Source organism: Notamacropus eugenii, chromosome 4 (assembly GCF_028372415.1).
Source record: "Notamacropus eugenii isolate mMacEug1 chromosome 4, mMacEug1.pri_v2, whole genome shotgun sequence".
Lineage (NCBI taxonomy): Eukaryota > Metazoa > Chordata > Mammalia > Diprotodontia > Macropodidae > Notamacropus > Notamacropus eugenii.
In genome coordinates, this window is record NC_092875.1 from 333,031,581 (window position 1) to 333,056,282 (window position 24,702).

The window sequence follows — 24,702 nt, forward strand, 5'->3', positions numbered from 1 at the left end:
TATTTGTAGGTAAGCATCTTGAATAAAGAAAAATAAGAAAATAGGAATTGCTAAAATCAACATTTAAAAACACACATAGAAAACTGAAAATAAATAATTTTACTAAATGTTAAATGAGATCAGTACTTAATAATACAAACATTTATTCCAAATAAGTTTTTACAAAAAGACTATTGCTAATAAATTTTCAAAATGATTAGGAAAAAAATTCCCTATTTTCAAATTCCAAATAAGTAACATGTCACACCATAGTTACTTAAAAAAATTATATAGTGACCTTGGAGTAGAAACAGAAAACTGAATCAATAAACATAAACAAACCTTTATAAAAGTTCATTGTAAGAAAAAGAACAATTAAAGCCACTACCTTTTCCTTTTCCGTGTGATGATCTAACTGCTCAGAGACTCTAAATTAAGTCTGTCTGTACCCTGTGGTGCTCATTATAGCCTGGGCCATATTACAAAATTGATATTCCTCCTTCTTAATTTGATTAATATAATTGTTATTTTCATTCTCCAGACAAAATGTTAGGCTTAACATCTGGAACATGGAGACACCATATTCAAAAGTAACTCTATTAAGAAAAAAAAAACTTCTGAAAATAACTGCACTAATTCCATCCTTTGATAAGATTTTTCCACACCATTTTCATATACACATGGTCAAGAACAAATGCCCAAGTTACTTTATAATATTCCAGCAACTGTTAGATTTCTGAAAAGAGTATAAAAAAACAGGCAGCATCTTATTTGAGAAGAAAGTATTCTAAAGTTGGATCAAATTGTCTGAAGTGGGTAGGATCATGAAAACAAAGGGACTAATTTATCTGACAGTAGTCTGAGTTTACTTAGAAGGCAAATGAGTAAGTAGGATATAAATACTAAACTTTACAGTCATCATTTCAGTGATATGAGATACCTATCACATATATTGTCCCCTTTCTGGTTCTAAAGTCAAATAGAGAAGCTACAGGTGTCCTAAAAAGTTTTCCAGGTACCAAGTCCTAAAAGGACAACCTAGGACATTCTCATATATGCAGGATGCCTACCTACTCAAAAACCCAGACTCTCCTAAAAGATGCATGAACAGAAAAATTATCAAAAAACACATTTTAAAAATAAAATGATATAATCTACAATGAAAGCAAGCTACTTCGCCCTAAACTTTCACAAAAAGGTAGGCAAGAAAAAAAGTGTGTACATGTGTTTATACACACAAACACACCCACACTGTGTGTGTATATGTATACACACACACATATATACACATATAACCATATAGAAATTTTAAACATAAGAAATGAAGTTTAATTGCTTTTGTTGTTTAAGATTTAATTGACAAGTTATTTATTAAGAATATAAGTAGGATGTCTCACCTCATTAATCATTTCTATTTCTCTAAATGTTAGTCTATCCAGCCAATCCACTTTTACCATGTGGCCCTGTCGATGAGCCTTGGTGAGCTATAAAAGAAGAAGAAAGTATTTTAAATGAATGCAATTTTTTTAAATGGAAAAAACTGAGATTCTGGGAAAAAAAAATAAGTCAGAACATTTTGGAAAGAAATTAGGAATTACACAAACAGAATAACTAAAATATCCATAGCCTTTGGCTCATAGATTCCACTACTAAGCATATATCTCAAGTCACTGAAAAAAAGGAAAAAACTCATATACACCAAAATATTTATAACAGCAGTTTTTGTGGTAGCAAAGAACTACAAACAAAGCAAATACTCACTGACTGAGGAATGGCTAAACAAACTGTGGTACGTGAACATAATGGAACGTTACTGAAATTTAAGAAATGGCAAATAATGAAGACAGAAAAATATGGAAAGACTTCAGCAAACTCATGCAAAGTGAAGCAAAACCAAGAAAACAACATACAATGACTACAGTAATGAAAATTGTAAAGATCGATAGCTACAATGAATGTTGCCAAATTAAAAAGGAACAAGCACAGCCTCAAAGAATAGAGATGAAAAGATACCTCCCCCTACTCCTTTGCAGATGAAGGACATCAAGGGATGTTGAAAACTGCTTGGTTTTAAAGAATTTTTCAGTTATCAGTCAGTTCTGCTAATTGTTTTTTTTCCCTCTTCTTTCTCTTTTATTTTTCTCTAAAGTTTATGTGTTTTACATCAGAACTCTCTAGGATGTGGGAAAGGAAAGGGGCACAGAAACATTTAGGGGATACAAAAACAAAAGCCCTCCACAATATGATCTTTTTTCCTCTTCACGTGCAATTCATTCCAATCAAACTTGATTAAGTCCTTGTCCTGATCTTCCCACCTCCAAGTCTTTACTTGTGCTGTTCTCTCTGTATGTCTACTTACTGTGGAACTTATTACATTCTATCCTACACTAAAATTATGCATGTATTTATCTTACAACCCATAAGAAACTCTAAGTAAAGGGATTATTTTACTCATCTCTATAACCCTTGTATTGCCTATCATAGTCCCCATCACACAGGAGGCAGTCAATAAATACTTAATAAAATAAACTGAATCAAAAAAAGAACAATGGACTAGGGGGTCAAGAATTATTACAGTGCTAGCTTCACCAATGACTATCTATAAGATTTTTGGGCAAGTGACTCAACATCTCTCTGTATTAAAGCTTCCCAATGGGAAAAAATGAGTGTTCAAGTAAAATGAGATAATGGATACTTTAAATACTTTAAAAAGTAAAGGTGCAAAAAATGTACATATATAAGGGTTTATGCCTTTGCTGACCTCACTGTACACACTGCCAAGCTTGTCAAAAAGAGTTATGATAAAGATGACAACAGTTCATTTCATTCAGATTCGGAATAGACACTGGTCACCTCCATCCCAGTCATCTTTCTATGAAAATTAAAGGCTACCATCAAAAGTAAAACTCATGAAAGAATTGATATGTGATTTATTCCTGTCATGACAGCTTGTATTTCTTTATAAGCTAGAAAAGTCAGTGGCCTAGATCTTTCCAAACAGAAAATCTGCATTCCGTTAAACAGCAGGGTAATGGCACTACAATCTGTTTTGAAATTGGTTCTGAAGAAGTAATCCTCACTAGGGTGCCTATCCCAAGAAAGAGATAGGTCAAGAAAGTAGCAAATGCCTCATTCTTTTCTTTCTAGGCCCAGGGATTTATTTCTATGGAATTCACAAACAGTCATAATATAAAGCACTGAAGGGCAGCATACTGTCACAGAAATAATGGCATAATTATTGAGCTTCCATCCCTGAAGTCTCCAAGACTTAAACAGTATGGGGTTTGAAAAGCTATTAAATCGAAAGAATCCCTAAGAACCAAATAATAACATGACCACAAAACTGCTTGGGGAACTAATCATGTATTATCAGATTTAATGGGAGGGCAGACACATTTTCAAGGCGCAAGGGGAGGGAGACAAAGAGGATCAAATCTGTACTTTATTCTACAAAGAGCCAAAAAATCTACCTACAAAACAAGCATATACTGTAAACGTAGAATAGTGGTAGATGAAGGAGACAAAAAGACAAAAGGAAAGAGTTTTAACAAATAATCTCTTGTATTTATAGACATTTTAAAATTTTCAAAGAATTTTCAAATATTTCTATTACTTTACTTCACCCTCAAAATCAGCATTTGTGGTGTGGTATAAAAAAGTCTAGGATATGACATCAGAGCAACCAGACTACTTGTGATTCTGGGCAAGTCACTTAAGTACTCTGAGCCTCAGTTTCCTTATCTGCAAAATAGGAAAGTTGTACTAGGTGTCTTCTTAAGTCCCATCCCTCTCATGTGTAAATCTATGAACTATGAGTGATCCATGAGGAAATGTAGGCTCAGAATGGTTAAGCCACTTGCTAATGGTTATAGAGGTAGCCATTAATGGAGCAGATATCCTGCTCCAAAACTCAAATATCCTGATTTCTAAATCGTTGCTATTTCTAGTACACGACATCTTTTCTTCTCAGATGAGTATTTCATCAGTATCTAAAAAATGAATGAATACTAAGAACTAAGAACAAAAACAGTGTTTTTTGACATCTGTACTTATGACTGTATCTCTAAATAAATGTAAAATGTTTTCTCTTAAGTTTGGTCTCTTTTTGACATAGCTCTGTGAGGGAGGAATGAGCAAGAATTCTATATGAAATACTGAGAAACCTGTACTCTTCACCATGCATGCACACACACACATGCACACACACACACACACATACACACCCCAAAAACTACTCAACAGGCTTACAACCTACACCTTCAACTGCACAAAATAATGTCTATGAGTTTCATATGGCCCCAAAAGTCTATTATTACGTGATTCAGAAAATTAGTTTCTTATTCTGGCCCTGGTCTGGTCTTAAAGGCATTAATGCATATGTTCATGAAAGTGGAGATGTCTAGGGCCAGTCCTATAGATAGGTGGTATTGGTTCATGTAATAAGATCAGAACAGAAATCAATAGGTTTTTAGAGCTCAATCTGAAAATGGCAAAAATTCATTTAGTCCACTTGTGATAGTAGGTGTCAAGACAAAACTAAAAACTTTTGACAGCCTTAGACAACAGTAAGCAATCCAATAGTTACTGATAAAGATTTGACTCCAAGAAATTGAACTAAAAGTCTCTGAACAAGGGTACGAGCTGTGTGAGAGAAGAGAAGAGAACGGTTAAGAGAGTGTGTGGAGGTAGAAATGAGCAGATTTGTCCACTTGTTGGATATGGGAGCTGAGGAGGAAAAAGAAGTTAAGAATGACTCAAAGGCTGTAATCTGGATTACTAAAATGATAGTGCTATCAAAAGAAATGGGGAAGGCTGGAAAAGGGATAAATTTGGTGGCAAATATTATGATTTTCACTTTGGATATGTTGAATTTAATAAGTTCTGATAATCATATCAGAAAAAGTGGTCCTTCAATGGAAAATTGGACAGAGCTAAAAACATATATAGAGCTATCAAATCATATTTACTAGCAGGCACAAGCTCTCATAAATAGAGAAAAATTGCCAGTAAAACGACAGAAGTCAGGGATGATTATCTGAGTTTTGTTTTTCCTCTCTCAGTAAGTTTAGTTTATTTTTTAAATATCAGAATAATTTTCTAATGACACCTGTCCCCCACAGAATCTTCTCTTGTACACCATAAAAATTTTAACAAAACCCAAATGAAAAGGTGACTGCAAATCATTCCATGTCCACAGTTCCTACAACTCTACCAAGAAGATGAAGATAGGATTCCTCCTCCTCTCCCTGGAACCAAGATTGGTCACTGCAATCATTTTGAGTTTTATATGTTAGTGTTGGTTCTGGTTTCTTATGGTGCAATGATACTTTACGAGTCATACACTACATTTTGCTTAGCTGTTCCCCAATTGATGGGCACTGACTCTATTTCAATTGCTTTTTGGTTCCCACGAGTGCTGTGAATATTTTGAAATGCGTTGGACTTCTCTTTTTTGCCACTGATCTCCTTGGAACATATGTATGGTTCAGTCAAAGATGAGCAATTTGGTGACTTTCTATGTTAGACCAATTCACAAAACCACCAAGAGTCTGAATATACCTATTTCCTGACTGAGTCTCTAACAAACACATTTCTGAAAGGAAATTAGAGTCACAGAGTAGGAAAGACCTAAGTTCAAAGCCAGCCTCAGATAATATGACCCTGAGTAAATCATTTAGCCTCTGCCAACCTTCATTTTCCCATTTGTAAAATAGGGAGAATAATAGCACCTACTTCCCAGGATTGTTATGAGGATAGAAAGAAATAATATTTCTAAGGTGCTTCACAAACTTTAAAGCACCAAGCTCTTGGTGGTGGTAGTGGTAGTAGTGGTGGAGGTAATAGTAATATTAACTAAGACTTCCTAACTACAAGTCCAGTACTAATACTTGCCTGACAGGTTTATTGTGAAAATCAAATAAGATAATTTATTTAAAAGTGTAGTGAAAACTGTGAATAAAGCTCTCTATGTATTGATTTTACTCATAAAAAGAAAATTGTTTTTAAAAACAACCTTTCCTCCGTAAGGAGAAATTTTAGTCTCTCTAAAACCTCAGAGAGCATGATCAACTCCTATGTGAGAATCAATAAAATAGCTTGTTAAAAATACCAAAAAATACTCCTCAAAGAGAAAGAGAGAAAGTCTTCAGCACTGCTGCATTCATGAAGCTTTTTTTTCCCTAAAAAAAGTAATTACTGCCTCTGATAGTTTCAATTTAGTTTCTAGAGGATATCAGTCAATAGTAATAATGAAGGCTGTAACAGCACAGCATGATCTAAAGTCTTCAATCAGTTCAGAAATTTTTTAAAAAGCATACTATTGATAGGGACAAGATATATTGGCCAGTACATGACTCCAATCAGCACCAGAAATGGGGGTGGGTGGGTGGGTGTGTGTGTGTGTGTGTGTGTGTGTGTGTGTTCATTCCCATTTTACAGACTGAGAAAAAGAGGTATATAAGATTTATTACCTAATGATGATCACTGAAGTACTCTGAGACATCCAAGATTATTAATTCAAGATATTACACGTTCTCTTACAACACTGATACCTGACAACATCCAGTATAAAATTAAGACTGTTACTAATTAAGGAAACATGGGTAGACTTTCTCCAGCAGCTAGCCAGTACATATATATATGTTTATATGTGAGATTTCTAAGAATTCTAATACACCATGACACATAAAAAAAAGAATATTGCTAAGTATTAAACAAGATACTATACAAACTTTAGAAGGAGGTCAAAATTTTGAAGTCTGGTCACATTTAACTCTCAACTCCAAAATAAAAAACATACACACAATAGCACTGTGGCAGAAACGTAAACACTTATGTTCTGCAAACAGTGCCTAAGGGGAAAAAAGTCACATTGCTGATCGTTATAATAAAAGAGTACAGATCCTTTCATCAAAAATAATTAGGAACATTTCGTACTACAGCCTAAATAATTCTTTTAATATAGAAACAAAATTTATTAATGGGACAATTATAGAATAGTTCATTTCTTCCCTGTCCTTTTCCCCTCAAAGACCTGAGATTTAGAACTTTGCCCATAACATGGATCATAGTGCTGATCTCTAGAAACAATTTAAGAGATTTTGTTTCAACATACACTATACTTGTATTGTACTTGAGATTCAACCTTGTCCACATCATAGGGGCTGAAGGCAATAAATGAGCTGATTCTAATGAGTTTTCTATTAGAAACTCAAGGTTAGCTGCCTTGATAAAAGACACATAGAGTAGCTTAAATGAAAAGTTACATGATAAATCACTGGAAGAGAAGGTGGACATGTTTATAGCTTCAGAACTTTCTATCCCTCCTGTTCAAGAACGAACAAAACCTCAGAATATTTGCCTGGAACAGACAAGCTGACAATCAAATTTTTAAAATTGACAAATAGTATATTAAATAAAATATCCAATCATTTAGGTGGCTGTAGTATCATTTTCTATAAAAGAAACACAATTAAGTAGAACAGTCAACAAAAATTTCAAGATGAAGTACAAATACTAACCAATTCAAGATCTCATTCTTCATGATTAAGGCTTCTTCCATATGAACCTTGAAGCACCAGGTTGAAAAACTGCTTTAACAACACCTGGTGTAGAAGCTTTCTCCAGACAAAAAGAGTCATTCATACCAATGACAGGAAATGAAAGTAATATGCTAGCAGATCAGTCTGTGGAAATTTTCTTCCCAAACAAAACTTAAGTGTCTTAAATAGTACCTAGTTCACAGTGCTTTGCATATATAGGAAGTCAACACTAAATAAATATTTGTTCAACTTGTTTGATTTAAAACCATTTCATCAAGTAATAAATTCCCACTATATAGAAGACACTGTACCAGGTGCTAGGGATACACCCACTTAGAATGTAGAATTTCAGGGCGGGAAGGGATTTACTAAAACCCTCCCTCAAAGTTTAGAGAGGAATGTAAAAATAGCAATTATGAGATGCAGTATTAATTATACAACTTACTACAAGTAATTTAGAATCTGTTTAAGAAAATACATCTTTGGAAGGGAAAAGGGAGACATTTCTTTAACTTATAAAACCAAAAGAGATATTACATTTGCATGCTTGTAAAAGTACAGTAAAACAAGAAAGAAGATCCTAACATGTAACTCTTGATTACCAGAAATTTTTCCACATTAACTCACATTTTCAAGTCTGTCTTAGAATTAATAATATTCCTTGAAGCAAGACAGAGCAAAGAGCTTCCCACCTGTTCTAATTATTTCTTCTTTACCTTAGCTAAACGACTCATCTGGTCCTCTGAGAGAGTGCTGCTTGTCCTGCCAGGAGTTTTCGTAGGTTCAGATCCATCTGCTTCGACATTAGGCCAGACTTTCAAGTCATGCATTCCCTGGCGGAACATGCTAAGGGAAAAGGGCATGTATCAGTAGAGGAAATAAATGAATGCAGTTGATTATAGCAAAGTTTAGATTCCTAAGCACAGAGAAAAAAATGTGTCTCTACTGCCGAGCTTTTAGGTCCGTAGTGAGTTGTAAAGCAATTAACAAAGCAATCACAAATCATGTAACAGTCGTAATTTTTCACATGCCATTTTCCCCCTTTATAGGCAGGGATATTTCATTTAAAAACTAAAAGCTTGAATAATACTAAAGAGTATACATGTATACATGTGACAGAAGGAGCATCTATATGCATTTTATCATGGAGCATTCCTCTAGTCTAACCACCCCTTTTTAGAAAAGGGTAAATTAAGGTCTAAAAAAGTTAGGTAATTTGCCCTGGGTCACACAAGAAACAGACCTGGAATTCAAATCAGATTCTCTGACTCCAAACTCAGTTCTTTCCTTACAATTACAGCACCATAAAGCAGAAAGGACTTTGATGGTCATCTAGTTTAACATTTTACCCATTATAAAAAGTACCATGGTTTAAGGAAATGAAATGAAAATTCAGAGTATTTGAGTATTAGCTACATTCGCAGAACATGAGAATAAGGGTCTTTTCTTATTTTTTGCAATTCAACCAAGAAATAACAGTATTCTGAAAATACTAGGTGCTTTATGTATAAATGTTTAAGAAAAAATAAATTCTTTTCACTAAATATATAGAGCTTTTTTTCCCTCCTGCATCAAGGAAGCATTCACCAAGGTAGACAAACACATGATAATTATTTTTTAGTTACAGCAACTGATAAAAAATATCTACTAAGATGTAGAAATTTTGTGATCTTTGTAAGAAGAGAAAAAACCCATCGAGATGAAATCATGGACCTTCTGAAATATCACAGTGATAACATTTTGAAGGAAATAAACATGTAATTGGGGTAATTGGGGTCATTTGAACAAATTTATTACAACTCCCAAAACAAAGATGGTACATCTTATCAAAATCCACCCTAAGCCCAGTGGTGAAACATATGACTGGAAAAGCTATGGGTTAAGAACGAAGGATAACAGAGTAGAAAGACGAACCTGTAGAAGCTGCCCCACACAGCCCATAAAATACCTATAAAAAATTACTCTAAACAAATTCTAGAGCAGCATTAAGCCACAAAACAATAGCATGAAGGAGATTTCCAGCCCAGGACAGCCGGAAAGGCCGACAGGAAAGGTGTATCATACCAGACGCAGAGCAGAGCTCAGCCCAGTGTGGACTGCGCAGCATGGCAAGGACAGGACCTGAAACAGGCTTCAGTGAGCCACCAACAGCAGCAGTTCCTACATTGCTCAACCCACAAATGCCACAGGCAGCTTCAAAGGTCAGTGGGAGGGCTCCTTCATCCAGGAGAGGGCAGCATGGTCTGGACCACCAGGAGCAGCCACTGCAGTGGCAGTGTCCATTTTTAGAGCCCTGTGCCTAAAGCCCCTGGGGGAATTGAGCCACTGATCTGAATCTCAGCCCTGAACTCATCCGAATCTCAGCCCTGAACTCATCCCTGGGGTAAGGAGGAGCACTGGTGTTGGAGTTGGAGGCAGTTGTGGAGAGGGAATTCTACTCGCAGATTCTGGGCAGATCGTTGGTTGCTCTCAGACCAGTGTGCAGACTAGGAGAGGAGTAAACTCCCCTCCCTTGATTGTGCCACTGTGGAGGAAGTGAGAACTTACAGGTCCCCAGAGTATACTCTCCTCTTGACAAAGGACTCAAAAGTCAAGTAACTGGCTAGGAAAATGTCCAAAAACAGGGAGAAAAAATAAGACTATAGAAGGTTATTTTCTTGGTGAACAGGTATTTTCTTCCACCCTTTCGGATAAGGAAGAATAATGCATTCCATCAGAGGAAATCAAGGTTTCTCCATCCAAAACTTCCAAAATAAATATGCAATGGTCTCAGGCCATAGAAGAGCTCAAAAAGGATTTTGAAAATCAAGTAAGAGAGGTGGAGGAAAAACTGGGAAGAGAAATGAGAGTGATGCAAGAAATCATGAAAAATGAGTCAACAGCTTGCTAAAGGAGACCCAAAAAAATGCTGAAGAAAATAGCACCTTTAAAAATAGGCTAACTCAATTGGCAAAAGAGGTCTAAAAAGCCAATGAGAAGAAGAAAGCTTTAAAACACAGAATTAGCCAAATGGAAAAGGAAGTTCAAAAGCTCACTGAAGAAAATAGTTCTTTAAAAATTAGAGTGGAACAGATGGAGGCTAATGACTTTATGAGAAACAAAGAAATCACAGAACAAAACCAAAAGAATGAAAAAATAGAAGATAACGTGAAATAGCTCACTGGGCAAACAAATGACTTGGAAAATAGATCCAGGAGAGACAATTTAAAAATTATGGGACTACCTGGAAGCCATGATCAAAAAAAAGAGCCTAGACATCACCTTTCATGAAATTATCAAGGAAAACTGCCCTGATATTCTAGAACCAGAGTGCAAAATAAATATTGAAAGAATCCACCAATCACCTTCTGAAAGAGACCTGAAAAGAGAAACTCCTAGGAACTGTAGACAAATTCCAGAGTTCCCAAGTCAAGGAGAAAATATTGCAAGAAGCTTGAAAGAAACAATTTGAGTATTGTGGAAATACAATCAGGATAACAAGTTCTAGCTGCTTCTACATTAAGGGATTGAAGGGCTTGGAATATGATATTCCAGAAGTCAAAGGAGCTAGGATTAAAACCAAGGAAACCATTTTAGTCCTCTTAGGAAAATCCATAAGGAAACTATTACTGTATTATAATGATAGTTACAATGCAAAGCATATACATTTATTTATATGCATGACAGGGTCTTTTTAAGGGAGGCAACATGGTTTAGTGGAAAGAGCGCTGCATTTGAAGTCAGAAAACCTAGATTAGAATCTTGGTTTTGCTACCTCTTAGGACAAGGCAGTTAGTTTTGCCGAAGCTCAGTATTCTGAACCATAAAATGGAGATAAAATAATACCTTCTTGAACTAACTTACTGGAAGCCACTATATAAATGAAGCATTTTTCTTGTAGGAATAATAAGCCGTATACACTCCTTTGAAAGTAGAAGAAAATAGATATAAATTGTTTAATAGTATGTGATATATCATTTTTAGGACTCTGTCTTTTTTTTTCAAAAATATAAAATGTAAATGTCTATAAGATGGCATTGTTTAACCTGCCTGGTTAAACTGAGAATACTTCAGGGGGAAAAATGGTCATTTAATGAAATAGAGGACTTCCAAGCATTCTTGATGAAAAGACCAGAACTGAATAGAAAATTTGACTTTCAAATACAAGAATCAAGAGAAGCATGAAAAGGTAAACAGGAAAGACAAATCATAAAGGACTTTCTAAAGTTGAACTGTTTACCTTCCTACACGAAGAGATAATATTTGTAACTCTTGAGACTGTTCTTAGTATTTGGGTAGTTGGAGGGATTATACACACACACGCATGCGCACATACACACAGATATAGACAGAGAGCATGGTGTGAGTTGAATAAGAAGGCTAAATATCTAAAAAAAATAAAATTAAGGGGTGAGAGAGAAATATATTGGGAGGAGAAAGGGAGAAATGGAATGGGGCAAATTATCTCTCATAAAAGAGGTAAGAAAAAGTTTTTTCAATGGAGGAGAAAAGGGAGGAGGTAAGAGAGAAAAAGTGAAGCTTACTCTCATCACATTTGGCTTAAGGAGGGAATAACATGCTCACTCAATTTGGTATGAAAATCTATGTTACACTACAGGAAAGTAGGGGAGAAGGGGACAAGTGGGGTGAGGGGGATGATAAAAGGGTGGGCAAATGGGAGGAGGGGGTAATTAGCAGTAAACACTTTTGGGGAGCGACAAAGTCAAAAGAGAAAATAGAATAAATGGAGGGCAGGATAGGATGGAGGGAAATATGGTTAGTCTTACACAACATGACTATTAGGAAAGTCTTCTGCAAAACTACACATATATAGCCTATATTGAATTGCTTGCCTTCTCAGTGGAAATGGAGGAAGGGAAAGAATTTGGAATTCAAAGTATTAGGAATGAATGCTGAGAATTGTTTTTGCACACAACTGGGAAATAAGAAATACAGGTAATGGGGTACAGAAATCTATCTTGTCCTACAAGAAAAGAGAGAAGATGAGGATAAGGGAAGGGAGGGGTATGGTAGAAGGGAGGACATATTGAGGGAAGGGGTAATCAGAATGTAAGGTGTTGTAGACGGGGGGCAGGGGAGAGATGGGGAGAAAATTTGGAACTCAAAATTTTGTGGAAATGAATGTTGAAAACTAAAAATAAATAAACAAACAAAAAAAAAGAATGAAGGATGACAGACAACCCAAATATTAACAGTGATATCTACAAAATATTCCAGATCCAGAGGAAGGCTTCTAGTGTATCATTCCAAAATTCTCAAAGGACATGATAATGGGCAAAAATCAAAAGGGATGAAGCCATAGATGGCTTGTTTTCTATACCTCCAGAGATGAGGCTACAGTTCTAACAAAATATTCTAAAATTCAACATACCTACTCTCGTAATTACCTTTTTCCACTTGGGAAGCTACTCCAAAACTAGACTGTAACTGGAATAAACTGGTCAGCAGGTCTCAAAGGATTTTGGACAATTAGGGTGCTATATTATACTACTAACTTAACATTGATTTGCTTTCCCTTTCAACCACTGGCAGCTTATAAATATATCTCAATTTAAAGTTCTAAGTCACGTTAAATAAAGACTACAAAAATTTTGTACTGGGACATATATGATTCCCATTTCACAAAGCACTTGCAAATACCAGGCAGGTTAAACAATGCCATCTTATAGACATTTACATTTTATATTTTTGAAAAAAAAAGACAGAGTCCTAAAAATGATATATCACATACTATTAAACAATTTATATCTATTTTCTTCTACTTTCAAAGGAGTGTATACGGCTTATTATTCCTACAAGAAAAATGCTTCATTTATATAGTGGCTTCCAGTAAGTTAGTTCAAGAAGGTATTATTTTATCTCCATTTTATGGTTCAGAATACTGAGCTTCGGCAAAACTAACTGCCTTGTCCTAAGAGGTAGCAAAACCAAGATTCTAATCTAGGTTTTCTGACTTCAAATGCAGCGCTCTTTCCACTAAACCATGTTGCCTCCCTTAAAAAGACCCTGTCATGCATATAAATAAATGTATATGCTTTGCATTGTAACTATCATTATAATACAGTAATAGTTTCCTTATGGATTTTCCTAAGAGGACTAAAATGGTTTCCTTGGAATCTTTCAGATATGAAAGTAAACTGTTCAAGTAACAACGCCCTTAGGTAGCAAGTTCTAAAAACAAAAAGAGTCATGTCTTGCCCTACAAAAGCTAAGATATAATGACTGCATCTCAGGGAGTTTAAAGGTCCAACACAGAAAACAGCAATGGTGAGGATTCTAACCTTAAGATATTTAACTTTAGGTAAAATCCGAAAAAAAGAAAAAAATAAGAACTCTTCTCTAACTTATCTGTAAGAACTGATACTTCCTTGATGTTCTGCAATAGCATTCAATAAGCAGGATTCTCTATTCTATTTAAAAATTAGAGCTGATCAGTGCCACATAAAAGAGAGATGACTAATACCAATACAATAACAAAGAACCCCCAACACTGAGCACTCTGACTAACTAAACTCAAGTGAACAACAAATAAGTGTATTTTAGCAGGAAGCTGATTCACCAAGTGATTTAGGAGTCACCTATATGTGAGGAGGGGGAAAAGGGTTATGCCAAGTAACTGAAAATGATTGACTCAAACCACCTCCATTCTTGTGACACTAATGGAGCCTCAGCTCAGAGCTTCCCAGTTTCCAGGTGGCATGCCAGAAGAACACAGCAATGTGACCATTTGGGAAATTAAGTTTACCAGGCAGGACAGAAAAACGGGCACAGCAGGCGATCTCTCCTCCAGACTCTGGTCCAGGCTCGAGCAACAGCTGCTGCTGCTGCTCCAGCTCTTAGTGCCAAGTTGTCCTATGGTGGCAACAGCTCTAACTTCAAAATTCACATTTGGAAGTAACATCTGCAGGAGAAATCTTCTGCAGATTGCCTCTGGTCCTAGGCCAACTGAACTGAAAGATCAATCTATTCTTTGGCTGCTTAGAGATATCCCAAGCTATCGTTTCACATTCAGGGCAAAGAAGTTATCATGGCCTTATCCTGATAAATGAGACTTGTAAGCTGTTCACTGAGAAGCTCTGATTCAGCTTGGACACTCAGCCATAGAAAAGAAACTGCTAGAGTGAAAGTGGTTGAACTGTGAAGAAAAAAGTATTAATGGAAACTAGCTTTTTCAGAAGAAACACAATGTACCTATCACAGACACATATATGTAACATGGATATTAGCAAATAACATTTCTATATTTTCTAAGTGTCCAATTGCTTGATAGTGTCCTGAATATTTTAGGGACACTTTTGGAAAGAAATTTAAAAGAAACTGTGCTACCAAAAACTGTACAGGGCATTGTAATTAAATACCACTCCCGGAGTAGCACTGGGTCATGAGATAGCATCCACACTATGTCATGATGTCACAAAAAATCAATGTCAATATGTGACAATGTCACACAAGAGCATGCCAGTCCTACTGGGTCAGGAATAAAGGGGAAGGAAATATGATGTAGACATTTCAGAACTAATATAGTATCCAAAAGTTATTATTTGCATTTATAGCTTGATGTGTTCAGGAATCCTTACAGGAACATTAGGAACAGTTCATACCATCTCTGCCAAGCAAGAGAAAAGGCAGATGATCTAGAAACCTTCAATGATTTAATTTACTTAACACTGTAAAAGGGAGGTTCAGTTTGCTTTATACTAACTTCTATTGTGTCTATAGAACTTCTTGTGGCTGAGCTATATTTCTATGAAAAACAAATAATGCATTCTCATATTTTAGAGACATCTTGAAATGCGAAAGCAAAATGCTTTAGCTTAATTAGCTAGAAGATAAAGCAGTTTTTCTTTTCAATAAGATGTTAACAGAGGAATCAATGAATTGAGGCGTGGAGGAGGATACACAGAAGAAGAAAAAAAATCATATATTTCAATCCAGGAAAGTGAATTATGATAAAAGGCTCAATGAACTGAAAATATAGCCATATTTGCAAAGCCAATTAAGTTACAGGAGGCTGAGAATTACTGAAGTTCAGCAATATGGACTAGACTTTTAAAAACTTAGCCCTACCTCTATGCTATTGTTGTATGTCACAGTGAAAGCCCCACAAACATTAACTGAGGATAAATTATCAAGGGCTTAATTGATGACTATGGGCAGGTCATTTCACTTCCCCATATTTCTCTTTTCTGTCTAAAAAATGAAAATATCATTTGTCCAAGGTCACTTTGACATCAAATAGATATGAATAAATTTTGAAACAAGGTATTAATATTGCTAAAAATAAAATGAAAGAAAGCTGCAAAATTGCGTCCTTATGCAAGAACCACAGTATGATATAGGTAACTTACTGACTACACCCACATTGAAAAAGGCAAAATGTTTTACCTCTAAAAAGTTAAGGTGGGGAAAATATAGAGAAGTGGTTAGTACTGCCACCAAAATTTCTTCAGCCCGTTCTACAGGACTGTTTATCAGTTTCTCAAGGACTGTCAGGCAATAAGATATAGAAGGTAATATAGGGTTCTGCATTTGTTTTTCCATGGCAACCAAAGCCCTCCTGAGTAGGAGAAAATGGGAAACAATGACACTCTGGAGGAGGCATACCTCTGGCTCAGTAATTTCTCACTCTTGTGAATAACAAGGAAATGCACTGAGCATGAATCCACTTCCCAGCACGCATGCAACTAAGGCACATGCTGGGCTTTAAAACACCATTACTCTCCAAAGACAATGACAAGGGAGTCAAAATTCTGACAGAAGGCAAAGAAAGTACTTACCCATATTTTCCAAAGAGTGAGACTGTTGTCCCTCCTACAGGGACTGCTTTTCCAGGTCCATATACATCCCATATTGTCAGAGCCACCTGAGCATTCCTAGGCAAGTCAGGATACTTCACTGGTAATTTTAACCATTCATTCCAACTATAAAAAGGAATTGAATGTTGTTAGTTACATAAGTTTTCTCTTAAATTGACTACAAGATCCACAGAAGTAGGTCTTAAAAAACTAAGCCAAAGCTAAAAGGAATCAAACTAACGGCAAGTTAATCTAAAAAAAAAATAAAACAAACTCAGAGAAAATTTAAACTACAACAAAAATAATATCTTTCTTCAGGCAAGTGATGTTTCATCACTGGAATATTTTATGACTCAAAGTGCTTCCACAAAGATGCATGAAATACTACAAAAGGGAAAAAGAGAAGATCTTTCTCCTTTATAATATGCTATAGTAATTACTGAAATATTACAGATGGACAAGTGCTGTTCCTTTAACTGAGGCATGTTCTTTTCCACCAAAGATCACTTAATTAACATTAATAGCTTCAGATACCTTTTATTTTCAAAGCACTTTCATATATATTGAATCTCACCAGGGACGTTTGTTCCTAAAAATGCAAAAAAAGTTAAATCTTTCCTTACCTTCTATTCTTGCCCTTTAATAGCTGACATTTATATAGTGCTTTGTAATTTACAGAGTGCTTTACACACATTATCTCATTTGCTTTTTATAATAGCTATCAGTCATGGCAGGCACTATTACTGCCAATTTAAAGATAAGAAAACGGACATCAGAGAGGGTAGGAAGATGTTTGCCCTAGGTTGCAGTTAGTACAGAGCTAGAATTCAAATCCAAGTCCTCTGACTCCAAATGTAATGCTCTTCCTCTCTGACAGCTTCCTCTTACATTAAAACTTCACACTGGAATCATTTGATAATTAGAACTCCCCTAATCAGCAGGAGCTTTCCACAGTCCCAAAAGGATACCATGCAAATGATTACTGTAATCACAAAGTAATATACAGAAGACACACTCAATGATTTGGGAAAAAAGCTTCTGTTCACACAAAATTATTCTTATAGGGGCATATCCCAATGCTGTGCAATGAATACAAAGGAAATTTGGCTCACAGTCAGCACTGGTAAGAAAAGAAAATATCTTGCAATTTGTTTAAATGCAAATGGAATTTAAAACAACAACAACAAACTACTAACTGCTGTATATACCACTAGCCTTTCAAGAACATCAGAGATAATTATAGGTAGCTGCCAATTTTATGGAGAATTCTAAAAGTTGCTAAATACCTTAAATGGTCTCTGAGCAGTTCTTAAAAAATAAGGCACATACCTTGAGAAAATCATTCTAAGTTACAGATAAGCTTAAGTAATTAAATGAATTCATTTAACTTCTACCTACACAGTAAGTCAAGCTGAAAAGGTAATAACAGGCATTATTCTCTTTTTCCCATGAGACATACTGCAGAGAGGTTAATTAACTAGACTAGAGTCAAAGAACACATCGGCAACAAAGACAAGAAGTGAAACCTCCTTTTTCAACTCTTAAGTTATAGCCCTTAAAAACTATAGATCAGGGCTTCTGGAAATCAGAAGGGCAGAACTAGATGATAAATATGCAACCTATTGTATTTAATCACACAGAAAACCTAAGTATTTTTGACACTCTCAAACTAAAAATTACCTCCTAATGGGAAAAATCATAAAGAAAGTAAATATAATATGATTTTTTTCTCCTCTCTCTCCCTAACAAGTATTCATAGATTATGCATTCACTATAAATAGCAGGGTACCCTGAAAAGACTGTTAAGATTTCAGTCCTGGCTCTGTCCCAAATTGTCCCTGGAGATCTTAGTAATGAAGGATATAATAAAATAGAAAAAGATTTGTTCTGTAAAACTTGGGCTCAGACAAAAGGCTATATACACCCAAGGACCTAGAAGGTACATATGGCCTCCAGGATGCAGGTTCTCCACTCCTGTCTTAAGAAAATTTCCCCAAAATGCCAGAGGGGTTGACCTGGAGCAGAGGTACCTAACACGCGCTTGGGCAGTATGGGCCACAATAAGATCAGAATATAATTGGAAAATATTTAACAAAATAAATAGAAATTCAATAAAACATAAGACAATGTTAAAATGTGGTTTTCTAAGTCAACATGAAGCCTGCAAGTTTCTTTATGTATGTTTGAAAGGTCTCTACTTCTATTGGATACCACTGATCTAGATGCTTTCTAAGGTCCTTTGCAGCTCAAATTCTATAATCCTATATGCGAAAAGCTTACAGTATTTATTTTCCTGTAGTATCTCATAATAATTTTTAGACACTAAATATTGAGGTATTAGGAACCTATAAATGTCTTCTCATGACTCAGCAAAGTATTTCAAAGGACTGAATGAATTTTCAAAAACAAAATTTTAAAAATTCATTTCAGTTTGAAAAAGTATTTAATTTATTTCCCCTTCATAATTTAAAGTACAGTGATTCTAAGGGTATACAATTTTACTCTGACTACAGTCAAGTCACATAAAACATCCTACTTTTAGATTACTGGACTAAGTACCATTAATTGCTAATTATTTCCTAAATAATTATCTTACTTGCTTAATACAACTTTTTAAATAGTAGGAAAGGGCATATTAAAAATGCTGGTAATTCACTGTCTCTTCTTAATCCTTCTGAAAGTCAAACAAGAAATTTCTTGCCTTCTTGATCATTTAGTTTGTATAATTGTTGTACAGATGAGTTTTCAAAAGCACTCATTCGACATACAGTAAAGCGAACCTTTTTTTCACTTTCTCTTTGCTCAACTGTGGGGTAGAATCACAAAAGCAGAAAGGGGCTTACAGGATCATAGATTTAAGGTGCCATCATTTTCAACTCCAATATTTTCTAGATGAGGAAACCTAGGCACAGAGAAGTCAAGTGACTCACGAAAGCTCACATAGCTAAGGCTGTGACTTGAATCCAAGTCTTCCTGAATCTAAGTCCAGTGTACTACACTGGACTTTTAGACTTGTTTTTGAAAATACATCTACACCATCGTCTTATTGTTTCCACAACCACATTCTTTCATAAAAGAATTGGCACCTTTCAGGATGATAAGAGACCCTGAACTTAAACAAGAGAGCTGTACTAAAATGGATAGAAACACAAAGAGATCTATCCACACATATATAAACATCTAACACCTGACTGAGATGGATAAAGCCTAAGTTCTTAATGATGCAAGTTTTGGTTCAGCAATATGGAATAGATGCAAAAAATTTATCTGAAGGATAGATGCTTTTGACTTTTTAAACTAAATCCAAAGTGCTCATCAGAATAGTTTAATACACTAAACACTAGGTATATTCAAACATCAACTCTTAACACAGTTATAACACAACTAAAATATTATCCTGTCACAGTAGGATCCTGTTTGAATTTCTAGACCATAAACAGTCAATAGGCATCCAATTAAGAATTTTCTCTCCATATGCCAGCTAAAAATACTTATAACAAATAAAAGAAAAATGGGACTCTAAGATCACACAACATATGAGAAAACAGATACTTACTTCCATCTTGTACTAAAAGCCTTATAGGAGGTTCTGACTGGCAAAGCCAAAGGTTTCCCTTCAGCAAAAACTTGACAAGTAACATAAAGATCAGAGCAGGTCTCCTGGTACAATCCTGAAAACTTCAACATAGGGTCTTCCAGGACAGCTTTGTAACTCTTTTGTTCTCTCTTCCCTTCCAGGCTTCCTCTGAAAGCAAAAGAATCATAACAACGCATTAGGAATGCAATGGTTATTTAAAAACAACTGCTAACATTCAGGAGAGGGGACTTAGATCCAAATGACTCCCCCATGAAGATGGTTTAATGAAGATTCCTCCCCCTACACCGGCCATATTGATATGCTTGAAAAATAGGTCTGACCATGTCACTTCCCTACTCAAGTAGTTCCAGGGGGATCCTACTGCCATTAGGATAAACTACAACTTCCTCTTTTTGCTTTTTAAAACCCCTCAAACACACCATCTTCCAAGCAAACTTGCCTACTTGCTGTCTACCCACATAGCTCCTCTCTCTCAGTGTTTCTCTCCTGCCTTGCTGCCTTTTCACAGGCTGTCCCCCATCACTAGAATGCTCTTCCTCCTCACATCTCCTGCTCAGAATCTCTAGGTTCCTTCAAGACTCAGTTCAAGATAGACCATAAGATCTATTCTGATTCACTCCCTTTTCCCCACTAATCGCTAATGCCCTCCTCAAAAATTATTTTGCATGTATTTTGTATTAATTTTAAATGAATTTATCTGCACACAAGCTATTTTTCCCTAAAAGGACTCTGGGGTAAGGGGAGGGCTTTGTGTATTCAGTGTCTTATTTCCCTTCTTATACACAGTAGATTTTTAATAAACGCTTGTTAGGTGAACCAATTTAAAGTCCTTTTTACTTCTAGAAACAGAAGAAAACAGAATGTAAGCTCCTTGAAGGCAAAGTTTTGCTGTGTCTTGGCTCCTCATTACACAGGTAGGACTGACAGTTCCTCGAATACTGCTGTTAATAAATGGCTAAAAAATAAAGTTTAAAAAGTTTTTTTTTTAATTTCTAATCATGTGGTATCTCCAAATCCCAACATACCCAACATGAGTCACTTTTCAAGGACCAGAAGATTTTTACATTTCATGTGGCCTGTTACTTCTTCCACTAATGATAATGGTCACTAAATCACTGTTACACTGGGTAAGTCATATGACCTATCTGAGCTTCAGTTTCCTCACCTGCAAAACAAAGTGGATGAATGATTACTAAGGTCTATTCCAACTCCATAATTAAATAATCTTGTTACTTTAAAATATTTATTCATTATCAGAAATATTTTTCAAAGAAAAACCCTAAAACAAGCCATCTTATCAGCTTGGGCAAAGCTCCTAAACAATAAATCTCTGGTCAACTCACACTGACTTCCAAATACGACAAAAAGGATGGGAAAATGTATGGTGAAAAATATTTAGAAACTACAAAAGATAATATGTGCATTGTACCTGACGGTATTTACTTGGTATTGGAGGTCAAGGGTGTGGGAAAGAGGGGAAAGGTGACTTTAAACTGTGCATGCTAAAATTATTTTAAGTGTTTCCTGAAAAAGATTAGGAAGAACATATTAAGAACATGACAGAAAGGAAAAGATATATTATATGTGTGCTGTCCCAGCCGTGTCTTAATACATAACTGGCTTAATGTTAGGAGATAATTACAGAGCGCATGATGTGGTAGTTTGCTTAATGGTAACTTCCCTATATCAAAACGCATATCAAAAAACATTCTCAATTCAGCAATGACAAACTTCCAAACTAATTCTACGTACTCTCATCTTGTTCATTCAAATCCTTTACACCTACTTCAATTCAACATACATTCGTACATTTATTAATGCTTACTCTGTACAAGACAGCTATGCATAGTGGATAGAAAGCTGGCCTCAGAATCAGGAAGACCTGGGTCCAAGTTCCACTTTAAAAAAACTCCAGGGCTTCCCAATTACCTCTAGTATTAAATATAAACTCCCATTTGGCATTTAAAATTCTTCCCAAACTAGCCTATGCTACCTTTACAGCCTCATTACACATTACTCCCCTTTAAAATCTTGATGATCCAGTGAAACTTGTCTTCTCACTGTTATTTATACAATACACTCAATCTCCCATCTTTGTGTCTTGAGCTGGCAATTCCCAACGCTTGGAATGTATTTCCTCCTCACCTCTGCCTACTGAAATCTCTGGTCTCTTTTAAGAATCAGCACAAGTGACATATGATTCCAGCCCCCTCCATTCCTCCTATAACATTTACTTGTTGTGTAGGTACTATATTCAAATAGGTTCCTTGAGGACTGTGACCATTTTACCTTTTGTATCTCCACCACTTACCAGAGTGTCTGGTGCCTAGTATGCACTTAATAAATGCATGTTTATTATTATTATTATTTTTTGCTCTGTGACCTTGCTCTAGTGTCTTAACCTCTCAGAGCACCCAAGCAATTCTAGAAATGAATTGGCAAAGTAACTGATCTGCACCAGCACTGAGTGAATCTTCACAGTGACAGTCCTACACCAATTAAATCACAGTCTGTCTATAAGTAAAAATGTACACTGCACTATGCAAGTACTGAAAATACAAAGACAAAAAAGAAAGTCCTATTCATCAAGGATTCTCCTGGCTGGGGGAGGAGGGGGGCGCGTTTAATATGTAATCAGGTAAATTAATCTAAACTAACACAAAATAATATCCAAAGGGAATGAGTTCCGCTGAGCCAACTGAGGGGATCAGGAAAGGCCTTCAGTAGGAGATGGTCCCAAAGTCTGTCTTTGAAAGAAGCAAGGGATTCAATGCCATAGTTCCTCTGAGGTTTTTGTTTTTAAACATACCCTTCCTTCACTTAAACAGCAGCTTTGTGGCACAGTGCATGAAGTGCTGGACTTGGCGCCAGGGAAGGCCAGAGTTCCAGTCGTGCCTCAGACATTTATCAGCTGTGTGATGCTGCACAAGTCACTTCACCTCTCTCGTCCTAAGTTTGCTCATCTGTCAATGGGGTTAATAATAGCACCTTTTTCTCAGGGCTCTTCTGAGAGTCCGATAGATAATAAATGCACAGCCCTTTGAGAACAATACTACCCGCTGCTGGTGAGGACGATGAATCCTAGGTACCTTAAGCCACCACAACCGCCTCTTCCCTGCCCGTCTCCGGAACTCAGTCTCCCCCTCCTCCCCTGGGGAGTCTCGCGAGGCCCGCACCTACGCAGCCTGAAGCCCTAAGGGCTCGCAGGCGACCTTTGCGTCGCTGGCTCCCGGGGTCTGCCCCGCTCCTCCCCCGGGCTCCGGCTCTGGCTCGCCCCAGCCCAGCCACCCAGGCCTATCCCAAGCCCTGCCCGCGGCCACCCTCACATCTTGAGCTGCACGTTGATGTCCAGCTCGCAGCTGTAGATGTAGTAAAATTTCTCCGCCTCCCCCATGGCGCCGAACCACAAACCCGGGCCTGCCGGGACCGGAGGACAGAATAGGCCGCCGTACCACAACACAGACGGTTCTTCCGGTTCCGCCCCCTGGGCCCGACTCCGACCAATAGTAGCTCAGAGAGGCGGAGCACCGCCGCGGTGGGGGGGAGGGGGGGGGAGAGTTCGCAGGGAGCAGAAGTACGCATGCGCTCATCTTCGGCGGTCATTTTGCTTAAGGGAAAGCACCATCCCGGAAGTGGAGTCATACTGGATTCGTGTGTTGACTTCTGGGATTAATTCTGCCTTTCCAGAGAGGAAGAAGGAAACTGCTGTTTTGCTTTGCTGTCAGTCTTCAAGCGTGTATTAAACCCCTGATACACACACACACACACACACACACACACACACACACACACACACACACACACACAGACACACACACAGACACAGACACACAGAGACACACACACACACACAGAGACACACACACACACAGACACACACACACAGACACACACACACACACAGACACAGACACACACACACGCACACACACAGACACACACACACACACAGACACAGACACACACAGACACACACACACACAGACACAGACACACAGACACACACACACACGCACAGACACACACACAGACACAGACACACACACACACAGACACAGACACACGCACAGACACACACGCACACACACGCACACACACGCACACCCACCCCACTCTGCGAAACCACATTAGAGATACAAAGAAAGGCAAAAGACAGCCCCTGGGCCCAGGGAGCTCACAGTCAAATGGGGAAGACAACGTGCACACGGCTATGCCCAAACAAGGATACGTTGCAGATATTCAGCAGAGGGAAGACACTCGCTTTAAGGGGCAATCCGGAAAGGCTTCCTGTAGAAGGAGGGATTTTAGCGGAGACATCAGGGGAGTCGGGCCAGAAAGGAGGAGTAGATCTGAGCGACACACAGGAAAAGCCCCAGAGTCAGGGGTATCCTTATGGGAGAAACTCAAGGAGACCAGGGTCACCATATCTACTTGGTGTGGGCTGGCACGGATGTGAAATGCAAGAAGTCTGGAAGGTAAAAAGGGCGTTAGGTCATGAAGTGTTTTAAAAACCTCCTCCCCCTGAAAAAATGGGAATTTGAACTTGACCTGAAAGTCAATAAGGAGCTACTGGAGTTGGGGGGGAGGCGGTGTTGGGAGGTGCACATATTCATACTTGGGCAATAGGAAGATCATTTTGACATCTAAATGAAGATGGACTGGAATGGGAAGACATGAGGCAGGTAGCCCAACTGATGAATTCCAGCACCAGAGTGATGGCAGTGTCAGAGAGGAGAAAGGGGGCACAAGCAAAAGTTGTTACAAAAATAAAATGTGGGCACCTTGGCAA

The 24,702-nt window shown here is 37.1% G+C and overlaps 1 protein-coding gene across 4 annotated transcripts in view; it reads right to left on the reverse strand.

The window, feature by feature from the left end:
• Positions 1–23,390, reverse strand: part of PIK3C3 (phosphatidylinositol 3-kinase catalytic subunit type 3) — a 199,007-nt gene extending 175,617 nt beyond the window's left edge. Inside the window, exons 1-5 of one of the 4 annotated variants that reach the window (XR_011966213.1) lie at positions 23,240–23,386; positions 19,872–20,060; positions 16,298–16,441; positions 8,237–8,366; positions 1,377–1,463 (exon numbers count right to left, since the gene is read on the reverse strand). Coding sequence is in view for 3 of the 4 variants with exons in the window: in XM_072605264.1 (XP_072461365.1) it covers positions 1,377–1,463; positions 8,237–8,366; positions 16,298–16,441; positions 19,872–20,060; positions 23,240–23,307 (618 nt within the window). In the remaining variant the exon portion in view is untranslated. Of the gene's footprint in view, positions 1–1,376; positions 1,464–8,236; positions 8,367–16,297; positions 16,442–19,871; positions 20,061–22,722; positions 23,041–23,239 lie in introns of those variants that run through there. The other 3 variants (XM_072605264.1, XM_072605266.1, XM_072605265.1) reach the window with 3 other exon arrangements.
• Positions 23,391–24,702: the final 1,312 nt, after the last annotated feature.